At 46.8% G+C, this 23,884-nt stretch overlaps 1 protein-coding gene across 2 annotated transcripts in view; it reads left to right on the top strand.

Annotated features, from left to right (window-relative positions):
- Positions 1-23,884, top strand: part of LOC134949616 (uncharacterized) — a 67,888-nt gene that overhangs the window by 1,421 nt on the left and 42,583 nt on the right. For both annotated transcript variants that reach the window (XM_063938315.1, XM_063938314.1), the window contains exons 3-6: positions 3,838-3,908; positions 10,088-10,174; positions 11,524-11,625; positions 18,623-18,690. In XM_063938315.1, the coding sequence (XP_063794385.1) occupies positions 3,838-3,908; positions 10,088-10,174; positions 11,524-11,625; positions 18,623-18,690 (328 nt within the window). The remainder of the gene's footprint in view (positions 1-3,837; positions 3,909-10,087; positions 10,175-11,523; positions 11,626-18,622; positions 18,691-23,884) is intronic.

Raw genomic sequence — 23,884 nt, 5'->3', positions numbered from 1 at the left:
GGTTCGGTGAGACAGGTTCAGTGAGGCAGGTTCAGTGAGGCAGGTTCAGTGAGACAGGTTCAGTGAGACAGGTTCGGTGAGACAGGTTCAGTGAGACAGGTTCAGCTAGACAAGTTCAGTGAGACAGGTTCAGTGAGACAGGTTCGGTGAGACAGACTCAGTGAGACAGGTTCAGTGAGACAGGTTCAGTGAGGCAGGTTCAGTGAGACAGATTCGGTGAGACAGGTTCAGTGAGACAGGTTCGGTGAGACAGGTTCAGTGAGACAGGTTCGGTGAGACAGGTTCAGTTAGACAAGTTCAGTGAGACAGGTTCAGTGAGACAGGTTCAGTGAGACAGGTTCGGTGAGACAGACTCAGTGAGACAGGTTCAGTGAGACAGGTTCAGTGAGGTAGGTTCAGTGAGACAAGTTCGGTGAGACAGGTTCAGTTAGACAAGTTCAGTGAGACAGGTTCAGTGAGACAGGTTCAGTGAGACAGGTTCGGTGAGACAGACTCAGTGAGACAGGTTCAGTGAGACAGGTTCAGTGAGGTAGGTTCAGTGAGACAAGTTCGGTGAGACAGGTTCAGTGAGACAGGTTCGGTGAGACAGGTTCAGTTAGACAAGTTCAGTGAGACAGGTTCGGTTCAGTGAGACAGGTTCAGTGAGACACGTTCGGTGAGATAGACTCAGTGAGACAGGTTCAGTGAATCCTGTGTGTTTTCGGTAGAACAGTCCCGTTTCATCTGTTTCCGGAGATTTAGTTTCGCCTACCTGAGGTAGGTAAAACAAAATCCCAGATAAGCCATGGCTCACGCCTGCTTATCGGGGCTAATAGGATAGCCTCCGTCGAGACAATTAGCACCGCGGCTAATTGGATATCCCCTAAAGGGCGGTATGCTATTAGCAGCGGTACTTTAGGTGAGAACCTGTTATAGTGGCAGCTCCTACATAGGTTCAGACCTGGGCCTAGATCACTCAGGCATTCCCTCTTTGTTTCCTGACCTAGCTGTCATTGTACTATTGTATTACAGTTGCCGACCACTGCTGAGCTCCTCACCACCGTTCCCCACCGCTAGCCCTGACCTCAGGGCTTGTTTCAATCTATTTTGTCTGCTTGTGTTTGACTCCACCTACTTGACATTTCTGAAATTGTTGTTGATCACTAGTGATCCCCATATTGATCAGTGACTACAAGCTATGCATGAAAGCTAAAACAAGTACCACGGAACGGATTAGGTTCTTTGGGAAAGAAAGACACCAGCTATGAGTGAAGACCACCTTACCTTGGCTATAGAGACTGACAATTTTAAATCACCATTACATTAAGCCCCACAGAACACAGAGAAGCCTACACTACCAGCCCTAAGGTATCCCTTTTTTTTTATAAAAATGAGCCCTATTCTTAATGCAACTTAAAGGAATCATTTACTAACATTGAATTTAGGTGCAACATGTGCACCACCGGCACACTCAGACACATGGCACCACCAGCACACTCTGACCACACGTGGAACCAATGGCAAACTCTGACACGTGGCACCAACATCACACTCAGACATGTGGCACCAACAGCACACTCTGACACGTGGAACCAATGGCACACTCAGAAACGTGGCACCACCGGCACACTCAGACACATGGCACCACCAGCACACTCTGACACGTGGAACCAACGGCACACTCAGAAACATGGCATCACCGGCACACTCAGACACATGGCACAACCAGCACAATCTGACACGTGGAACCAACGGCACACTCAGAAATGTGGCACCACCGGCACACTCAGACACATGGCACCACCAGCACACTCTGACACGTGGCACAACCAGCACACTCTGACACGTGGAACCAACGGCACACTCAGAAACGTGACACCACCGGCACACTCAGAGATATTGCACCACCAGCACACTCTGACACGTGGCACAACCAGCACACTCTGACACGTGGAACCAACGGCACACTCAGAAACGTGGCACACCCAGACACATGGCACCACCAGCACACTCTGACATGTGGCACAACCAGCACACTCAGAAACGTGGCACCACCAGCACACTCTGACACGTGGCACAACCAGCACACTCTGACACGTGGCACAACCAGCACACTCTAACACGTGGAACCAATGGCACACTCTGACACATGGAACCAACGGCACACTCAGAAACGTGGCACCACCGGCAAACTCAGACACATGGCACCAGCCAGCTTGCTAGTAACTGGCCATGGTGGTTCACATTTTGCACCTAAATGCAATGCTAATAAACAGGCCTTTCAGACTTCTAGCCAGTTCTGATAAAGACTCATGTTACATTTTGTTTTCACCACAGTCAGGCTAAGTCTAGACACAGTTGTGTAATGGTGGGATAAATGTGACCACTGGGTGGAGGTGCTATGTGTATTTTTGACGTGAACTGTTTCACTTGTCCTATTGGAAGATTTCTGTCTCCTTTTTCCCACACACTCCAGTTTTACCCACTGAGCCACTTATAGATTCCATACCTCTAATACTACCGACCGAAGACTGTTTCTTTTCTCTGTAACCTACCCTCCACGTTCCACTGACTTCATATCTCTGCATCCACCTGTCTCTCCCTATATTTCCACTGCAGACTTTTATTATGACTCCTGTTCCTATCTCTCTATACAACCTGTAATGTCAGGCTCCGGAGACTTACCTACGGCGGGTGCTCCCGCGGGTTACTGTCCTGCTGGTTGGCGCGGCTGCGGCGGCAGGGAGTTGCTGGTGGCGGGTCCTTCTGGACGGATGTGCTGCTGCCAAGGGCCGGGGGCCGGGGGTCTGGAGAGCTGGGCGCTGCGACGGGGATCGCTGCGGTAAGGTCCTCTAGTGGTGACACAGTATAGTGTGTCAGAGACAGAAGCTGGCTAAAGCTTTGTGCTAACAGCTAAGTATGTCTCCTGTGCAGCCATGTTGGAGACCAGAGCATTACCAATGAAGTTCCCAATCTGTGTCCAGCCAATCCTGTGTGTTCTCCCCTTACAAAAGGGGGCTGGCTCAGAGGGAGAGTGCCAGTGCTTCAAGTTACCTCCTTGTGAAAGGTTCTCCAGCTCTGTGCTCCCAGGTTACTTCTGGTTCCCTGGTCCTGGTTGCTCTCATCCATCGGTTACCTAAACGCTGCTGCAGTCCTGCTGTCTAAGTCCGTTGCCACTCGTGGAAGCGCTCACGGGGTCCCAGCTCGTAGAGGAGCTCCAGGTGCTAACGGCGGTTCCCACAGACGTCTTCAATTCTTCAAAGTCCAAGTTCTTCAGTCTCGTCTTTCAATCACAAACTACAGTCCTCATTTCTTCAAAGTCCAAGTTCTTCAGCCTCATCTTTCAATCACAAACTACAGTCTTCATTTCTTCAAACTCCAAGTTCTTCAGCCACGTCTTTTAATCATAAAACACAGTCTTCAGTTCTTCTTTACCGGAGTTCTTCAGCTTCACTCTTTGAGTCATTTAACCATAGGCTCTAATTCTTCCAGTTTCTTCAATTGCTCCAATATTCGTGTACAGCCTGATTATTCATTAAAACGACAGTTATCTTCCTACGAAGTCCTCCTTTTCTTTACGCCCTCCGGCCAACGTTAACACTTAGTTTGGCTTCCACCCCATGAGGAGGAATTACATTCAGCCACCCCGTTTACTCTACTCACAGGTAGCTGTCCCTTCAGCCAAAACTCGGTTGTCGGAACCCCAACTTACGCCGAGCGTGACATGTAACATGAATGTTATTACTCCATATAACATCACTGAGGCACCTGACTGTATATGCTGTTACAGGATTTGTGTACGTTCATACAGTGAAGGCATTAACGTTTTTGTTACTCATTTATTTGTCTCTTTTTAAGTAACCACCTTGTGAGAACAGAGGCACATGAAATGCAAATTACCAAAGCGAACAACAGCTACAGACTGACAGGTACGGAGATATAGATCATTCATACCCATAATTAGCTGGTAAAGGTCAGTCAGTGAGGCCACTTTCCCTTCTCACCACTGATTCCATTCGTCCAGAGGCTCTGCGATATCTGCAGCAATATCGGGAGATTGATTCAACTGCCAGGGGGCACCATGTTTCTCAACCTATATGACATGAAATAAACCCTGGAGGAGTTTGTCTGTGATTGGCATTTACAGATGCATGTGTATATAGACTGTATTATAATGGTACCTCTGTGGTGAATGTCTGGGAGCCATATTTCTTCGCAAGACCTACAGTATTTATTGGAATTGGTAGAGGTTTATGATACACAGACCAAGGCTGATAGGTGGTTATCACCATTGGCAACTACAGTGGGCGGGGCTGCCATTGTGTCTGGAGGTGATGCATCACCACCCTCTGAGGTACCAGTTTTGCTTTCACAAGAGAGGAGATTTATCAAATCTAGGAGAGAGATAAAGTGGAGAGAGAAAAGTACCAACCAATCAGTGACTATCTGTCATTTTTCTAGCACAGCCTGTAAAGGCATCAAGGCTGACAGCATGGGGACAAGGAGGGTGTTCTGTTGCCCAACCATTATGGAGGCTAGAGGAAGGGAGATGAGAGAAGGAGATGAGCGACATTTTGAACAAGGTGGCCTTTTGGTCACATTGGGGCATTCAAGCGTCCCTCCTTGGAAACTTTCAGGGGCCATTCAAGATATTTGCTATCGGCCCACATGTCTAATTACACCACTGGCAGCGATGTATAGATGGAATTTGGTTTCTTTAATTAGGCAAGCAGTATTGGATTGGTGCATGAAGGGCCCAATGGGGGAATGCAGTGGTGGGGGCCCATATTTAGGGGTGTGGCCAGTCTCTAGAGGGGGTGCGGCCATACACCACAGAGGTTTGGCTAACTATTAGAGAGAGCATGATCTGGGTCCCTTAATAAATATATGTAGTACACAGAGCCGGCCATAGGCATAGGCAAACTAGGCAATTGCCTAGGGCATTTGATATGCCTAGGGGCATCATCAGCCTCTGCTGATTAAAATGATATGCGGCATGCCTATATTATGTATGTAGCATTTCATATGCAGATACAGCCACAGTCTCACACAGTATATAGGCATGCTGCATATCAGTTTAATCAGCAGAAGCTGCTTGTGCATCCTAGCCACATAGCAATGCAAATAAGATGCATTTTCATTAAAAAAAGGTGCCCGACATTAGCATTGATGCAAGATTTGTGAGGACACATCTGTATCCAAGCAGAGGCAGAGGTCACAGTGTTAGTGGAAGTGTGAGTGCTGTGTGCATGTGAGTGGGTTGGTTGTGCAGTAGTGTTCGGAATATGTGTAAGGAGCATTATGTGTGTCATGTAAAAATGCATTAATAATGTGCAACATATGTGTAAAGGGCCACTATGTGTGTCATTATGTGTATAAGGGCATTAATAATGTGCGGCATATGTGTAACAGGGTACTACTGTATGTGTATAGGGGCACTAATAATGTGCAGCAAATGTGTAGGGGGCACTATGCGTGTCATTATGTGTATAAGGGCATTAATAATGTGCGGCACATGTGTAACAGGGTACTACTGTATGTGTGTCATTATCTGTATAGGGGCACTAATAATGTGCATCAAATGTGTAGGGGGCACTATGTGTGTCATTATGTGTATAAGGGCATTAATAATGTGCGGCATATGTGTAACAGGGTACTACTGTATGTGTGTCATTATGTGTATAGGGGCACTAATAATGTGCAGCAAATGTGTAGGGGGCACTATGTGTGTCATTATGTGTATAAGGGCATTAATAATGTGCGGCATATGTGTAACAGGGTACTACTGTATGTGTGTCATTATGTGTATAGGGGCACTAATAATGTGCAGCAAATGTGTAGGGGGCACTATGTGTGTCATTATGTGTATAAGGGCATTAATAATGTGCGGCATATGTGTAAGGGACATTATGTGTAAAAGGGCATTAATAAAGGTTGTCATAATGTGTAAGGTGCATTATGTTTATAAGGACATTAATGTGTCTCATATGTGTAAGGGGCATTACTGTGTGGAATTGTGTATAAATGCATTACTAATGTTTGGCATTATGTGTATAAGGTGCTCTACTATGTGGCGTTGCATATAGAAAGGGCACTACTGTGTCATCTAATGTGAATAAAGAGCAATAAGGTGTGGTGTATTGTGAATAAGGAGCAATTCAGTGTGATGTAATGTGAATAAGGGGCTCTACTGTGAGGAGTAAAGTTTATAAGGTAAAGTGATACTACTGTGGGATGTAATATGAAATATGGACACTATCGCAAGATAAAATGTGAATAAAGTTGCAGTACTGTGTGGCGTAATTGGAATTGGGGTTACTATTGTGTGGCCATGCCCCTTCCCAGCAAGAAGATGCCCCTTTTTGGGCTGTGCGTCAAATGTGCGAACTGTTCCTATTTAAAATATAGGGGGTACAAGGACTGCTATGGGTGAGGGGTGATGGTGCTGGGAAAGAAGTGCAAGGTCAGAGGCAGAACCAGCGGTGGTGCTAGGGGGCACCAGCCAAAATCTTGCCTAGGGCATCATATTGGTTAGGGCCGGCTCTGGTAGTACATACTGCCAGTGCATGCATGATAATGTACCAGAGTAATAACAGCAATGCACTGTAGAGAATACACTGTAGTCCTGTGCAGTATAAGGTAACATATGCATAATTCAAGTGCTCAGCCTGAAACCCGATCAATAGCGGGGAGGTGGGCACTCAGGCAGTGGGGCCCACTGGGGGGTTTACCCTATACCCCGGTGGGCCAGTCCAACCCTGTAGCCTAGACAAGTGACATTTGTGCCCAGTTTCCTCTTTAGCAGAGTCTAAGATGTGGTGGCAGCCACAGTGTCAGCTCTTACCTACTGAGTCATCTCTCTAATGAGACGGAGATGCATTAGCAGCCACAGTATCAGCTCTTACCTACTGAGTCACCTCTAATGAGACTGAGATGCATTAGCAGCCACAGAATCAGCTCTTACCTACTGAGTCACCTCTCTAATGAAACTGAGATGCATTAGCAGCCACAGTGTCAGCTCTTACCTACTGAGTCACCCCTCTAATGAGACTGAGATGCATTAGCAGCCACAGTGTCAGCTCTTACCTACTGAGTCACCCCTCTAATGAGACTGAGATGCATTAGCAGCCACAGTATCAGCTCTTACCTACTGAGTCACCCCTCTAATGAGACTGAGATGCATTAGCAGCCACAGTGTCAGCTCTTACCTACCGAGTCACCCCTCTAATGAGACTGAGATGCATTAGCAGCCACAGTGTCAGCTCTTACCTACTGAGTCACCCCTCTAATGAGACTGAGATGCATTAGCAGCCACAATGTCAGCTCTTACCTACTGGGCCACTCAGAGCCGGCCCTAACCAATATGATGCCCTAGGCAAGATTTTGGCTGGTGCCCCCTAGCACCACCGCTAGTTCCGCCTCTGACCCTGCACCCCTTTCCCAGCACAATCACCCTACACCCATAGTAGTCCTTTTTTTCTTTTCTTCCTACCCCCTGTAATTTAAATAAGAACAGTGTGCACATTTGGCGCACAGCCCAAAAAGGTATGTGTTTTTGCTGGCAAGGGGCATACCCACAATTCAACTTATGCCTCACAGTAGTGCAACTTTATTCACAATTTATAATGCGATAGTGTCCCTTATTCACATTACATCACACAGTAGTAACACTTTACCTTATAAACGTTACTCCTCACAGTAGTGCCCCTCATTCACATAACATCATACTGAATTGCTCCTTATTCACATTGCACCACACCATATTGCTCTTTATTCTCATTACACCACTCCATATTGCTCCTTATTCACATTACACCACACCATATTGCTCTTTATTCTCATGACACCACACCATATTGCTCCTTATTCACATTACACCACACCATATTGCTCTTTATTCACATTACACCACACCATATTGCTCCTTATTCTCATTACACCACACCATATTGCTCCTTATTCACATTACACCACACCATATTGCTCTTTATTTTCATTAGACCACACAGTATTGCCCTTTCTATACGTTACACCACACAGTAAAGCACCTTATACACATAATGCCACACATTGGTAATGCATTTATACACATTAAACCCCACAGTGATGCCCCTTACACATATGACACACATTATTAATATCCTTATCAACATTATGCCAACCCTTATTAATGCCCTTATACACATAATTTCCCTTACACATATGCCACACATTGTGAATGCCCTTATACACATAATGACACACATAATGTCCCTTACACATATGCCGCACATTATTAGTGCCCTTATTCACATAATGACACACACAGTGCCCCTTACACATATGTTACACATTATTAATGCCCTTACACACATAATGACACATATAGTTCCTGGCGTGAGTCATCTGGCAGCTCTGCTAACGTCGGGTGCCTATTTTTTTTATGAAAATGCATCTTATTTGCATTGCTATGTGGCTAGGATGCACAAGCAGCTTCTGCTTATTAAAATGATATGTGGCATGCCTATATACTGTGTGCGACTGTGGCTGTATCTGCATACGAAATGCTACACACAGAATATAGGCATGCCGCATAGCATTTTAATCAGCAGAAGCTGCTTGTGCCCCTAGGCATACCAGATGCCCTAGGCAACTGCCTAGTTTACCTATGCCTAGGGACGGCTCTGGGGCCACTTGTATAACTGTAATGCAGATATTTACAATTCCAAAATCAGGTCACTAATGGTGAATACACACTAGAGTGACGGGGATTCGTTCAGACGTCGGTACGAATCCCGGTCAGCCCTAGATTGTGTGTACACATGGGGCAATACTAATAATGGTTGGAACAAACATGTTCCGTCCACCATTAATATTCTACAGGACGCTAGTGACAACGCTTGGTTTTATGTGCAGCACATAGAACCAAGCGTCCGTCGCTAGCGGCCGCGGGCGTGCGTAATGATGAGTACACACTGAGTGATGTAGGCAAAATGTCGTAACGAAATGGCATTTCATGCCGACATCGCACTAGTGTGTACCCAGATTAAGATTAACTCTGAGAAATGTTACCCAATGTTTTATACTTTATTTGTTTCCTGATGGGGGCACATTAAGCTGGGTACACACTAAGAAGGTCATTCCGAGTTGATCACACGTAGCAACTTTTTGCTGCTGGTGCGATCAACCTGACGCCGCCTATGGGGGAGTATATTTCTGCATAGCAGGGCAGCAAACGCTCGTGCAGCCCTGCTATGCTGAAAAAGTTTCAAGTAAAGCAAGACCAGCCCTAGACCTACTTACCATTTGCGATGGATCCAGCGATGCAGGACCCGGAATTGACGTCAGACATCCGCCCTCAAAACGCCTAGACACGCCTGCATTCGCCGAACCACTTCCGGAAAACTGTCAGTTGACGCCCCGACACGCCTTCCTCCTGTCATTCTTCTTGCGGTCGCCGCTGCAACCGCTTTCCTCATTCCCCACGTTGTTGCCCGGCAACGGCAACTACGCATGTGCGCAATGCGCACGCCGCGCATGCGCAGTTCCGACCCGATCGCACCGCTGCGAAGAAGTGCAGCGTGCGATCGGGTCGGAATGACCCCCTAAGCCAAGTGTACCCACCCTGACATCACTGCTGATGGGATCCCGCATGCGGCAGGTGCGTCCACACTTGCCGATGCCATGTCTGACGGGTGGGGAGTCACGTGACATGCTGCATTCTGCAGCATGTAAATGCCACCGGTGACATCCCCCGTCTGCCCTGCTGCAGGGCCGACGGGGGATGTCGCTAGTGACCCGCGGGAGCGTGCATATCATGGGTACAGAGTAGATTATGTACCCGATATGTCGCTCCGATCCGACCGGGATCAGACGACATATATCGTCTAGGGTGCACCCAGCTTATACATATAACATGCTTCTTTTTGAATACCAATAATGTAATCTATAAATAAAAGTAATCAATGCTCTAATCTACACACAATACAAACCATATATCTCTCCACTCCTACTTTATACGCTTGTTAGCACCGAAAAAAAGCAAACGTGACCTTTGTGAAACCCCTGATGCCATCACACTGCTATATTCATAACATTATTATTATATATTCTTTCTTTTATTCCACAGCAAAGGAGGATGACCATACATTCTCAGTTTACCCAATGAAGGACCATGTGATCCTGTATGAAGATGAAGGCGGAGTCAGACTATACTGTAACTATAACTCTCACAGTCTTCCATACCCTGCAGTCCTGCAGAGCAGTCCCTATCTCCCATTCTCCATTCCTGCGCGCTGGTTGCTGTTTAATGTCAGATTCGTTGCCAGGTCATATCCAGGGGCGGTGTAAGAGAGAAGGGGGCCTGTGTGCGCACTCCATGTGGGCCCTCTAATTCCTGCGATGCAGTAGATGCTGTGCAGGTCTCAGGAAACATGGCGCCTGCCATGTTCCCAGTAACTAATCTCTATTGCACATGCACAGGTCTCTGGGAACATGGAGGATGCCAGGTTTCCGGAGATAAATTTCTACTGCGCATGCGCGAATCACAGGGAAAATGGCTGCCTTGCTATTTTCCAAGTGATATCTGGTGCAGCAGTAACGCCGATGCAGGACATAGGTAAGTAATTAAACATGGGTGTGTGGTGTGGGCCCCCCTGGACTTGTATTGATGGTGCAGTTTATGAGTGGATGATGCTGACAGCTGCTAATTTGCCGAACGTGTCTAAGACACACCCTGTTATGCAAATATAGTCTAACTGCTGCAGCTGTGATCTAATGGCGGGATTACAGTGCATCCCCCCAAAACATGATTCCTACTCTGTGTAGGAAGGGGAAGGGGGGAGCTCATATGCTTATAAGTGGTTTCTAATGTATATCTACAGTAGACAGTGTCAAGTTAGTCAATAGGGCGACATCAAAAGGTTGACCTGCAGTAGGCCGGCGTGGTCAAAAGGTCAACTGGTAAACTGTACACGGTGCTTAAGGTCGACAGGTACAAAAGCTGAATGGTTGACACGCATATGGTCGACACAAATTTTTTGAGGGGGTTCACATATTTTTCAACTTTTGCTTGATTTACCATCCACGTGGACTGCGATTGGGAATAGTAACCTGCCTGACGCGTGGAGAGAAAATCGAATAGCCACCGTACCATTTCCCCGGTGACCTGCACACGCATGGCGCCAGAGTCTACGCCCTCGCGCCGCCGGCTAAAGAGGAGTGGACTCGGATGAAGACTGCACACCGGCGCCCTCCTCTCTTATTACGCCCCTGGAGGTGCATTCACTACTTATGCCATGTTCATACCTGACTCTGCTTATTGAACCCCCCCCCACCCCGACGCATCTTGTCCTTGCGTCGGTCTAGATGCTAATTGTTTCCAATTAGATATATTAGTGTTTTTAGTAATGACCAATCAGATTCTATCTATCATTTCTAGAAAATGATAGCCAGTTGCTGATTTGTTTGTCTGGGAAATAATTCCACTGTGTTTTAGAAGCTTGAGTAAATCTACCCCCAATGGTACTTTGTGTGTAATATATTTTTTTTTCAACTTTATTTTAGCTCAAAGCAATACAACTTCTTATTCCTCTGAGGAAGACTTTAAACACCTCTCTAAATGCTTGGGGTACAGAATAATCAACGTACATGTGATCAGTACGCCCGGTAAGCTTGCAGAGATCAGTTTTATAGGCTAGAGAAAAAATAAGAATTTACTTACCGATAATTCTATTTCTCGTAGTCCGTAGTGGATGCTGGGAACTTCGTAAGGACCATGGGGAATAGCAGCTCCGCAGGAGACTGGGCACAAAAGTAAAGCTTTAGGACTACCTGGTGTGCACTGGCTCCTCCCCCTATGACCCTCCTCCAAGCCTCAGTTAGGATACTGTGCCCGGACGAGCGTACACAATAAGGAAGGATTTATGAATCCCGGGTAAGACTCATACCAGCCACACCAATCACACCGTACAACCTGTGATCTGAACCCAGTTAACAGCATGATAACAGAGGAGCCTCTGGATAGATGGCTCACAACAACAATAACCCGATTTTTGTAACAATAACTATGTACAAGTATTGCAGACAATCCGCACTTGGGATGGGCGCCCAGCATCCACTACGGACTACGAGAAATAGAATTATCGGTAAGTAAATTCTTATTTTCTCTGACGTCCTAGTGCATGCTGGGAACTCCGTAAGGACCATGGGGATTATACCAAAGCTCCCAAACGGGCAGGAGAGTGCGGATGACTCTGCAGCACCGAATGAGAGAACTCCAGGTCCTCCTCAGCCAGGGTATCAAATTTGTAGAACTTAGCAAACGTGTTTGCCCCTGACCAAGTAGCTGCTCGGCAAAGTTGTAAAGCCGAGACCCCTCAGGCAGCCGCCCAAGATGAGCCTACCTTCCTTGTGGAATGGGCTTTTACAGATTTTGGCTGTGGCAGGCCTGCCACAGAATGTGCAAGCTGAATTGTATTACAAATCCAACGAGCAATAGTCTGCTTAGAAGCAGGAGCACCCAGCTTGTTGGGTGCATACAGGATAAACAGCGAGTCAGATTTTCTGACTCCAGCCGTCCTGGAAACATATATTTTCAGGGCCCTGACTACGTCCAACAACTTGGAGTCCTCCAAGTCACTAGTAGCCGCAGGTACCACAATAGGTTGGTTCAGATGAAACACTGAAACCACCTTAGGGAGAAAATGAGGACGAGTCCTCGATTCCGCCCTGTCTGAATGGAAGATCAGATAAGGGCTTTTACAGGATAAAGCCGCCAATTCTGACACGCGCCTGGCCGAGGCCAGGGCCAACAGCATGACCACTTTCCATGTGAGATATTTTAACTCCACAGATTCAAGTGGTTCAAACCAATGTGACTTTAGGAACCCCAAAACTACCTTGAGATCCCAAGGTGCCACTGGAGGCACAAAAGGAGGCTGTATATGCAGTACCCCTTTTACAAACGTCTGAACTTCAGGAACTGAAGCTAGTTCTTTCTGGAAGAAAATTGACAGGGCCGAAATTTGAACCTTAATGGACCCCAATTTTAGGCCCATAGACACTCCTGTTTGCAGGAAATGCAGGAATCGGCCTAGTTGAAAATCCTCCATCGGGGCCTTACTGGCCTCGCACCACGCAACATATTTTCGCCAAATGCGGTGATAATGCTTTGCGGTTACATCCTTCCTGGCTTTGATCAGGGTAGGGATGACCATCCGGAATGCCTTTTTCCTTTAGGATCCGGCGTTCAACCGCCCTGCCGTCAAACGCAGCCGCGGTAAGTCTTGGAACAGACAGGGTCCTTGCTGGAGCAGGTCCCTTCTTAGAGGTAGAGGCCACGGGTCCTCCGTGAGCATCTCTTGAAGTTCCGGGTACCAAGTCCTTCTTGGCCAATCCTTAGCCACGAGTATAGTTCTTACTCCCCTCCGTCTTATAATTCTCAGTACTTTTGGTATGAGAGGAAGAGGAGGGAACCCATACACTGACTGGTACACCCACGGTGTTACCAGAGCGTCCACAGCTATTGCCTGAGGGTCCCTTGACCTGGCGCAATACCTGTCCAATTTTTTGTTTAGGCGGGATGTCATCATGTCCACCTTTGGTTTTTCCCAACGGTTTACAATCATGTGGAAGACTTCTGGGTGAAGTCCCCACTCTCCCGGGTGGAGGTCGTGCCTGCTGAGGAAGTCTGCTTCCCAGTTGTCCACTCCCGGAATGAACACTGCTGACAGTGCTATCACATGATTTTCCGCCCAGCGAAAAATCCTTGCAGCTTCTGCCATTGCCCTCCTGCTTCTTGTGCCGCCCTGTCTGTTTACGTGGGCGACTGCCGTGATGTTGTCCGACTGGATCAGCACCGGCTGACCTTGAAGCAGAGGTCTTGCTTGGCTTAGGGCATTGTAAATGGCCCTTAGCTCCAAGATATTTATGTGAAGTGATGTCTCCAGGCTTGACCACAAGCCCTGGAAATTTCTTCCCTGTGTGACTGCTCCCCAGCCTCGCAGGCTGGCATCCGTGGTCACCAGGACCCAGTCCTGAATGCCGAATCTGCGGCCCTCTAGAAGATGAGCACTCTGCAACCACCACAGGAGAGACACCCTTGTCTTTGGTGACAGGGTTATCCGCTGATGCATCTGAAGATGCGATCCGGACCATTTGTCCAGCAGGTCCCACTGGAAAGTTCTTGCGTGGAATCTGCCGAATGGAATTGCTTCGTAGGAAGCCACCATTTTTCCCAGGACCCTTGTGCACTGATGCACTGACACTTGGCCTGGTTTTAGGAGGTTTCTGACTAGTTCGGATAACTCCCTGGCTTTCTCCTCCGGGAGAAACACATTTTTCTGGACTGTGTCCAGGATCATCCCTAGGAATAGAAGACGTGTCCTCGGGATCAGCTGCGATTTTGGAATATTGAGAATCCAACCGTGCTGCCGCAACACTACTTGAGATAGTGCTACCCCGACTACCAACTGTTCCCTGGATCTTGCCCTTATCAGGAGATCGTCCAAGTAAGGGATAACTAAAACTCCCTTCCTTCGAAGGAGTATCATCATTTCGGCCATTACTTTGGTAAAGACCCGGGGTGCCGTGGACAAACCAAACGGCAGCGTCTGAAACTGATAGTAACAGTTCTGTACCACAAACCTGAGGTACCCTTGGTGAGAAGGGTAAATTGGGACATGGAGATAAGCATCCTTGATGTCCAGAGACGCCATATAATCCCCTTCTTCCAGGTTCGCAGTCACCGCTCTGAGTGACTCCATCTTGAATTTGAACCTTTGTATGTAAGTGTTCAAGGATTTCAGATTTAAAATAGGTCTCACCGAGCCGTCCGGCTTCGGTACCACAAACAGCGTGGAATAATACCCCTTTCCCTGTTGTAGGAGGGGTACCTTGATTATCACCTGCTGGGAATACAGCTTGTGAATGGCTTCCAATACCGCCTCCCTGTCGGAGGGAAACGTCGGTAAAGCAGACTTTAGGAAACGGCGAAGGGGAGACGTCTCGAATTCCAATTTGTACCCCTGAGATACCACCTGAAGGATCCAGGGGTCCACCTGTGAGTGAGCCCACTGCACGCTGAAATTTTTGAGACGGGCCCCCATCGTGCCTGAGTCCGCTTGTAAAGCCCCAGCGTCATGCTGCCTAAAGAACTGCGCCTGATAATACGGCGTCTTCTTATGTTGAGAGGCTACCTGGGGTAAAAATGTGGATTTCCCAGCCGTTGCCGTGGCCAAAATAACTCCTCCCTTTTATAAGGCGATACTTCCATATTGGAATCAGCATCACCTGACCACTGTCTTGTCCATAACCCTCTTCTGGCAGAAATGGACAGCGCACTTACTCTTGATGCCAGTCGGCAAATATCCCTCTGTGCATCACGCATATATAGAAATGCATCTTTTAAATGCTCTATAGTCAGTAATATACTGTCCCTATCTAGGGTATCAATATTGTCAGTCAGGGAATCCGACCAAGCCACCCCAGCACTGCACATCCAGGCTGAGGCGATTGCTGGTCGCAGTATCACACCCGTGTGAGTGTATATCCATTTAAGGATATTTTCCTGCTTTCTGTCAGCAGGTTCCTTAAGGGCTGCCGTATCCGGGGACTTGTAGTTTAGACAAGCGTGTGAGCGCTTTATCCACCCTAGGGGGTGTTTCCCAACGTGCCCTATCCTCTGGCAGGAAGGGGTATGATGCTAATAACTTTTTAGGAATTAACAGTTTTTATCGGGGGAAACCCACGCATCATCACACACTTCATTTAATTCCTCAGATGCAGGAAAAACTACAGGCAGTTTTTTCTCACCCAACATAATACCCTTTTTAGTGGTACTGCTATTATCAGAAATATGTAAAACATTTTCCATAGCCTCAATCATGTAACGTGTGGCCCTATTGGAAGTCACATTCGTCTCTTAATCGTCGACACTGGAGTCAGTATCCGTGTCGGCGTCTGTATCTGCCATCTGAGGTAACGGGCGTTTTAGAGCCCCTGATGGCTTTTGAGACACCTGGACAGGCACCGGCTGAGTAGCCGGCTGTCTCATGTCATCAATCTTTTGTAAAGAGCTGACACTGTCACGTAATTCCTTCCATAAGCTCAGCCACTCAGGTGTCGACTCCCTAGGGGGTGACATCTCCATTACAGGCAATTTGCTCCGCCTCCACACCATTTTCCTCCTCATACATGTCGACACAATCGTACCGACACACAGCACACACACAGGGAATGCTCTGATAGAGGACAGGACCCCACTAGCCCTTTGGGGAGACAGAGGGAGAGTATGCCAGCACACACCAGAGCGCTATATATATACAGGGATAACCTTATAGAAGTGTTTTTCCCCTTATAGCTGCTGTTTTATTAATACTGCGCCTAATTAGTGCCCCCCTCTCTTTTTTAACCCCTTTCTGTAGTGTAGTAACTGCAGGGGAGAGCCAGGGAGCTTCCCTCCAACGGAGCTGTGAGAGAAAATGGCGCCAGTGTGCTGAGGAGATAGGCATTTTTATGGATTCTGGCAGGGGTTAAAATACATCCATATAGCCCTGGGGGTTAGATGTGATGTATGTTTGCCAGCCAAGGTGTTTTTATTGCTGCTCAGGGCGCCCCCCCCCCCAGCGCCCTGCACCCTCAGTGACTACAGTGTGAGGTGTGTATGAGGAGCAATGGCGCACAGCTGCAGTGCTGCAGTGCTGTGCGCTACCTTGGTGAAGACTGATGTCTTCTGCCGCCGATTTTCCGGACCTCTTCTTGCTTCTGGCTCTGTAAGGGGGCCGGCGGCGCGGCTCTGGGACCGGACTCCGAGGCTGGGCCTGTGTTCGGTCCCTCTGGAGCTAATGGTGTCCAGTAGCCAAGAAGCCCAAGCTGGCTGCAAGCAGGCAGGTTCGCTTCTTCTCCCCTTAGTCCCTCGATGCAGTGAGCCTGTTGCCAGCAGGTCTCACTGAAAATAAAAAACCTAAAACTAAACTTTCACTAAGAAGCTCAGGAGAGCCCCTAGTGTGCACCCTTCTCGGCCGGGCACAAAAATCTAACTGAGGCTTGGAGGAGGGTCATAGGGGGAGGAGCCAGTGCACACCAGGTAGTCCTAAAGCTTTACTTTTGTGCCCAGTCTCCTGCGGAGCCGCTATTCCCCATGGTCCTTACGGAGTTCCCAGCATCCACTAGGACGTCAGAGAAATATGAGGTTCAGTCTGTAACAGGGCGAGGTTTGTGTTGATAAAGGCCAGCCCGCCTGAGGCGTCAATGTGGTAACGGGTTACAGAAGCCATTTTGTAATTCTTTGTATCCCTCTCCTACACGAGGCAGCTATATTGTGGGCTGTTGTTCCTGATACCACTAATTTCATGCGTCCATGAGGAGTGCATTCCACCATCTTTCTGCATAGGACCTTTGTGCCTCATGTCTCAGTGATGTTACCGGGTCATACTGAATTGATTGGTAGCATTCTTACAAATATTGGTTCAGCCATAAAATGGCTGTCATTGCTTAGTTACCTATTCTCCCGGAATCTCTGGGAGACTGCTGATTTATGGTGGTACTTTTGGGAATTCTGAGAGAAGTGATAACTGTCCCACAGGGCGGTCTACCTGCTGCATGGTGGGTAGGAAACTGTCATTATCAGGTCCCACCTACCTCTTCTTATCATAGACCAGAGGTATGAAAATAAAACAATAACGTTGCTTTGTATGTAGACAATAAGGGCCACAAAGCATAAAATACAATTTATATAAGGGGGACATTTACTAAGCAGTGATAAAAGTGGAGAAGTGAGCCAGTGGAGAAGTTGCCCATGGCAACCAATCAGCTGCTCTGTATATTTTTATAGTATGCAAATTATAAATGTTACCTCAATGCAGATTGGTTGCCATGGGCAACTTCTCAACTGGCTCACTTCTCCACTTTTATCACTGCTTAGTACATGTCCCTCTTAATTAGAAAAAAACAAGGCCTTGCTTATGCAATTTGCATCTTCAAGCCAAGCCTCTGCTAAATTATCATGGCCCCGCTCCCCCCACAATGCAGCACAGAGCCACAGGTTTTTTTTCCGAGAGTGGATATCCTAAAAGTATATAGGTGTGGTCCTCCCCCACCCCACCCCCACACATCAATGCAGCACCAATATGACCGACAGAGAAAACATCGCCTGCACGGCTCAAAGGCTATCACTAATACTGACAGGATGTCTGCTGTGCACTAATAAATGTCTTCCCCTATACTGTAATTAAACCTTTATCTTGAATAGACAATATTAATTTAGTAACCCTGCTTCTATGAGTGCATTGTGGTAGCGTGTTCAGCATAACTACTACCTTGTATTACTTTATATCATCCACCCAGCTGTAGCTTAGTCTCCTCCCTCTCAGGACGTTGTCGGATAAAGTCAGCAAACACAAGTCCCTGCACATGCAGGTATGATAACAGCTGTTGTACAGATGCAGCAGTCAATACAGGGCAGACTAATCGCTGATGATAGGTCATAAATGCTGGATAAATAAATTATATAAATATATTTCTTTACGGTCCCGGTACTTCTCCTTCATACACATAGCAGCACAAATCACGTACCAGACTCCATCACCGCTCGCTCCTATGCAGGACGCTCCAATACGTTTTCTATGACGTTTTCTTTTGTCATTGATTGTGTTATTTCTTTTAGATTCTGAACATTCCGACCAGGACTGCCAGGACTATGAGCTAATCACCAAAGCGGCCACACTGAGTGAGGTATATATGACGTCTCTCGGTTTGAATTAAATAATAACTGAGTCTGTCACAGAACAGGATTGGTTAGATGGATATAGGGCAGTACCACAGACATAGGCTTACAAAGAACTATTACAGAGCATGTTATCTTATTACAGTGATCTGATCGCCTTAGAATAACTGTAATTGCCCCAATAAAGTGCCTGTCCTGTTTTATCTATAGAAGCACAATTTGTGTCAGAGTCGTCCTTAGTGTTATGCCACAGCTCAGGGCCATCTTAATGTATAGGCACCCTGGGCAACTGCCCAGGGCACCACAATTGTAGTGGCCTTCGAACGCAGGTAGAGCGTGAAGCCTGGATGCTCTTGTAAATGTTGATTTACTTACAGGACTAAAAGCAACACTTTAAAAAGACATTCAATACACTTTAAATGGAGCCGCTGCGGCCACTGTAATCAATCCTTAGCCTACGTACTTTTTACCCAGTTTGCATACAAAGCCTCGTACCGTGTACGCACTTTGCGTACAAACGCGGCGATGGTCGTACAAAGTACACACGGTGTGTACACACACAAAGACACACCGTGAGCACTTTGCAGCTACACGTGTGACTAGATTACACTTATATAACACTAGCAGGGAAAGAGAGACACAACACCAATTTGTATTTCAAAGACTATGTTGGGATCTGACCCACCAACGGTTCTTTACTAGCAGGGGGTTACAATAACAACAATACAATACAATAAGAAAATGGCTACAGTCAATGGTACATACGTTTTGGTTTCGCCTGCGCTTCCCGGAACTGTGAACTGTAATCTCTTTATCCATTGGACACAGGAATGGTCATTTACAGTACAGGAGAGGTCATAGGTCAGTTTGAATAGGTGGGCGATGTCTGTTCCAGGTGCACTTGCAGATGGTCTCCTCTGGGTTCCCACCGCATATCAAGTGTACAGTAAATACAGTTAATATTTATATTCTGCTCCTGCGCATAACTATTCACAGGAGCGTGCGATCTTCTGCAAACTAACACCGGAATATTGCTCTTAAAATACTCTACAGCTGAATACTAAACACCTCCTTATAACCTAGTTCTGTCCCCTCCTGTCCTGTAAAGGTGAATCCCTTTGTTCTTATACCATTTAAACATGTGTAACTCACTGGTGTGGTGCAGGGAGACTATGTGTACATTGTGCACTATTTGGATTAAATATGTAATGTGTTTTTATGGCTTTTCCATGCGATTATGTACACTACTGTAATTACCCATACCACGCGCTAATACGCAAATTGTGAATATGCGCACGCACGGCAGAGCATGTACGCGCATGGAGGCAATCTGTGTGTAGTTTGTACGTGATGTGTGTACTGCAATATTTTTCGACTTCGACACTCTGATTGTGAATTACACACAGTCACAGCGGCCAGGCAGCACTCTCTACAATAGTAATAGGTTATTAGTACATTGGGGGTCATTCCGAGTTGTTCGCTCGTTGACGATTTTCGCAATGGAGCGATTAAGGTGAAAATGCGCATGCACGGCAGAGCAAGTACACGCACGGAGGCCATCTGTGTGTAGTTTGTACGTGATGTGTGTACTGCAATATTTTTCGACTACGACAGTCCACCCTTTGGCAGTCATCAATAACTGCCACTAACTAATCAATAAACAGAAAAATATTACCTATACAATATATACAGAAGCTTGGATGATCGGGGGAGAGTTGTAGGTAGGAAATTTATGACCTAGCGTGATAGTAAAAAGCATGTATGTATGAATAAATGTTTGAGGGGCATGTATCATCGTGCCGTATATGTTCTAAATAAGCTTCGAGGTATTGCGAAGTATACATTAAATCCTTCTCATCCCGTATTAAGGGTCTGTAAATGGGCAAACAAACATTACAGAGCTCTTTTCGGCTTCTTATTCCAACAAATGGGGAGCACATTTAGTTGATGATACATGGAGGGGGAACATATGTGAGTGCTAGTATATGTGGCTATCACCTGTCGACTTTGTGTGCCATTAACTGGAGGTTGCAGAGATGAAGATAAGACACATATATAAAAATACATTCACATAAACATTTTGGGTAGGGTTGACGTCTTTTCCAGTTGAATGTATCTGGGTAGAGCGGGAGACAGAGAAAAACGGGAGAAAGAAACAGGCCATGAAATTCATTTTTACAATCCTTATCATATCACAGTTTCTATTGAGGGGTCATAAATTAAATTTGCTGCTGTAACAGCGCCCACGCTCCTTAGACTCATCAAATTTGTGCTGCGCTTGCGTCGCGTTAGAAATTCGAACACACCTGAATATCAGACCAATAATTATGATGACTCCCAGGATACAAAGGAGAAACTTCCCCACACTCATAATGACATTTTGAGCCCACTCTCCTAACCCTGAGAACCATTTGCATGGGTTCAACCATGAGACCCAGCCGGTCAGTTCATTACCCTCAGTCGCTAGGTAAGGTTGTCCTTCCTCCTGAACTCCCACTTCAACTGTAAGTTCTCGTCCATCTTTTGATCGATGATCTCCGTGCGGTCATCAGTGCTATTTGTGATATACGTACGACACTTCACGCCATATTGAGTTGCCAGGGTAACACAGTACCCACCTGTCACGGCTGTAACATAATTAAGGACCATCCTGTGCTGGATCAGTTCCTTCTTGTAGGCTTGTAAATCCCTTCCCATATACCTGAAGGTGTCATCATACATCTCTGTGATATTGTCTATCAAGTTCGCTAGCGCATGGATGTACCTATAATTTATAGGTCCTCTGGCAGTGCGGGTGATATCTAATGCGAGAAGGAACTGAATCCCGGTGGATTCATGGATCAAATCAGAGGCTGCGTGCTCTGCCCTATCTATGAGGTGTCTCTTGATGATGTGTTCATAGTGGGTATGAGTATAAGGAGTCTGAGCGCTGCAGTGAACGTCTTTCATCTTATCCTGGGTTATGGTCATGACCTCTGGTAGTACCCTTCAAATGTAACACAATCCCTCAGAGCTTGGAGCAAGCCACTTGTACACTTTCCTCCCACATATGAAATAGGAATCATCTGGGAGAACATAGGGGACAAAATGTAACATCACCATGTTGCAAACTTTCCAGGTAAAGAAACCAATCCCTAGTTCTCTCATTTGCTCAGTGCAAGTATCGGGCTGGATGATATGGGCACAATACCCTGACGATACTTTTCCAACCCACATGGTCTTGCTTCCACGTGTATACCTATATCGAAAATACCTCAACTGTTGGATATCTGGCGTACAAGTTCAGAGTCAATAGGAATCCTATCAGCTCTGTGTGAAAAAGTCATTGTCTGGTTATTCCAAGTCACTTCCCAATTTCCGGGTTTTCGGTTAATTAGAAATGTTGAAACACAACAGGGACCCATCTACGTTGTACTGGTGGAGCTTCAGGCTAGGGGGCCTAGAGATATTTAATTTTTTGTCCACCGGTCTCCCACCACGTAATTCGAGTACCTCATCTATTGCTAAAGGGTATGGTACTAATCCTGATTTACTCTGACCATGAGGTACTTGTGAGCACACCCAACATTCCGTCTGGTTTAAAACCTTACCCACTAGTGAGTGGTAATCACTCAACGGATGTCGGTCCATGTCGATATTAATGTTGGACTGACATCTCTGGATGCACCCATCATCGACTATGTTCTCACAATTCCTACAAATACAATATTCATCAGACAATAACCCTTCACATTGCCTCCGAGCTCCATGACTACCCGAGCGCTTACTGATACCAGCCTTTACTCGAGTGATGTGCTGCTCCTGCGATCCTACAAATTCGTACTCGCCATCAGAACCCATTCCAGATCCCCGCTCGACCTCTCTGGGACCCTCACCAAAACAAATTGTCCTGATCAAAAACTGAATTACTACTAGAACCCGAAACGCAATTTCTTGTGATAGATCCATTTCGTTAGGGGAAAGAAGGAAAATAAGGAGGAGAAAATAAAGGAAAATGCAGGGGGGGTGAAAAAAAGAAAACAACCGTCCTTGGTCTTGTTGCTCTCCGCGCTCAGGTGCCGTTCAACAGTCCTGCCTCTCAACTTTCCCGGAACAAACACTCTAGTGATACGAGGTTCTCTTCACCTTGCTCTTTGTCATGAGTTCTCTCCGGGTCAGCGACCTTCTTGCAGTGGGACGAGTGGACCTAAGTCTCTCTTTCGGCGACCTTTAGTGCTGTCGTGCTGGTTAACAAGACTTGGTATGGTCCTTCCCACTGTGTATGAGGCAACCTGAGCGTAAGAAATTTTGAATCATCACATAATCCCCAGGCTCAATGTCATGACAATTACTGTTCGGTAGGTCAGGAATCACCAGCTTTAGATTTCTTTGTTGATTTCTCAGCTGCCGGCTCATCCTAACCAAATATTTCACAGTTATTTCATTATTTAGACCGATCCATAGTGAAATTGTGTGAAAGAAGTTCAAAGTGCACCTCGCACTGGTTTAAAAAACCGCGGCAATTCTTTGGATTCCCATTATAGCGGGAGGGAGTAGGAAGCTGAAGACGTGAACTGATTCCAGCAGAGGGTTGGACATTACTGGAAACGGCTACTGGAGCGGGTACAGGAACAGGAGACGGAACAACTGAAGCCAGAGATGCTTGAATTTGATCCAGACGGCCGGACAATTCCTGTGCCGCCTCTTGACTCTGAGCTCGAGAAGACAAATTTTGGATGACGCTTGACTCTGTGTTCCGATCCCCCGGGTCCATGTGGCCTGAGTATACTGTCACTGACCTGGGTTGAGAGAGTTGAGAACTCAGGGGTTCTTCCGATGGTCGGGAAGAGGAACCGCAGCTGGGCCGGAGTATAGACGGCCGGATATAGGTCTTCCTCATGCAGGACCAAAACGGCAACTGGAGTTCGAGAACGATGCTGAAGAATCACCTATTGAAGGGGAGTTGAGAGCAATGCTGAAACGCACTGAATGATGGAAGACTTGCGGGCAAATGCTGAAGCACTCGGAGTGGTGAGAACTTGTGAGCGATGCTGAAGCACACTGAGTTGTGAGAAACTTGTGAGCGATGCTGAAGCACACTGAGTGGTGAGAAACTTGTGAGCGATGCTGAAGCACACTGAGTGGTGAGAAACTTGTGAGCGATGCTGAAGCACACTGAGTGATGAGAAACTTGTGAGCGATACTGAAGCACACTGAGTGCAC

This window comes from Pseudophryne corroboree, chromosome 8, assembly GCF_028390025.1.
Source record: "Pseudophryne corroboree isolate aPseCor3 chromosome 8, aPseCor3.hap2, whole genome shotgun sequence".
Lineage (NCBI taxonomy): Eukaryota > Metazoa > Chordata > Amphibia > Anura > Myobatrachidae > Pseudophryne > Pseudophryne corroboree.
The sequence above is the reverse complement of the archived record's forward strand: the minus strand, read 5'-3'. Positions and strand labels throughout refer to the sequence as shown.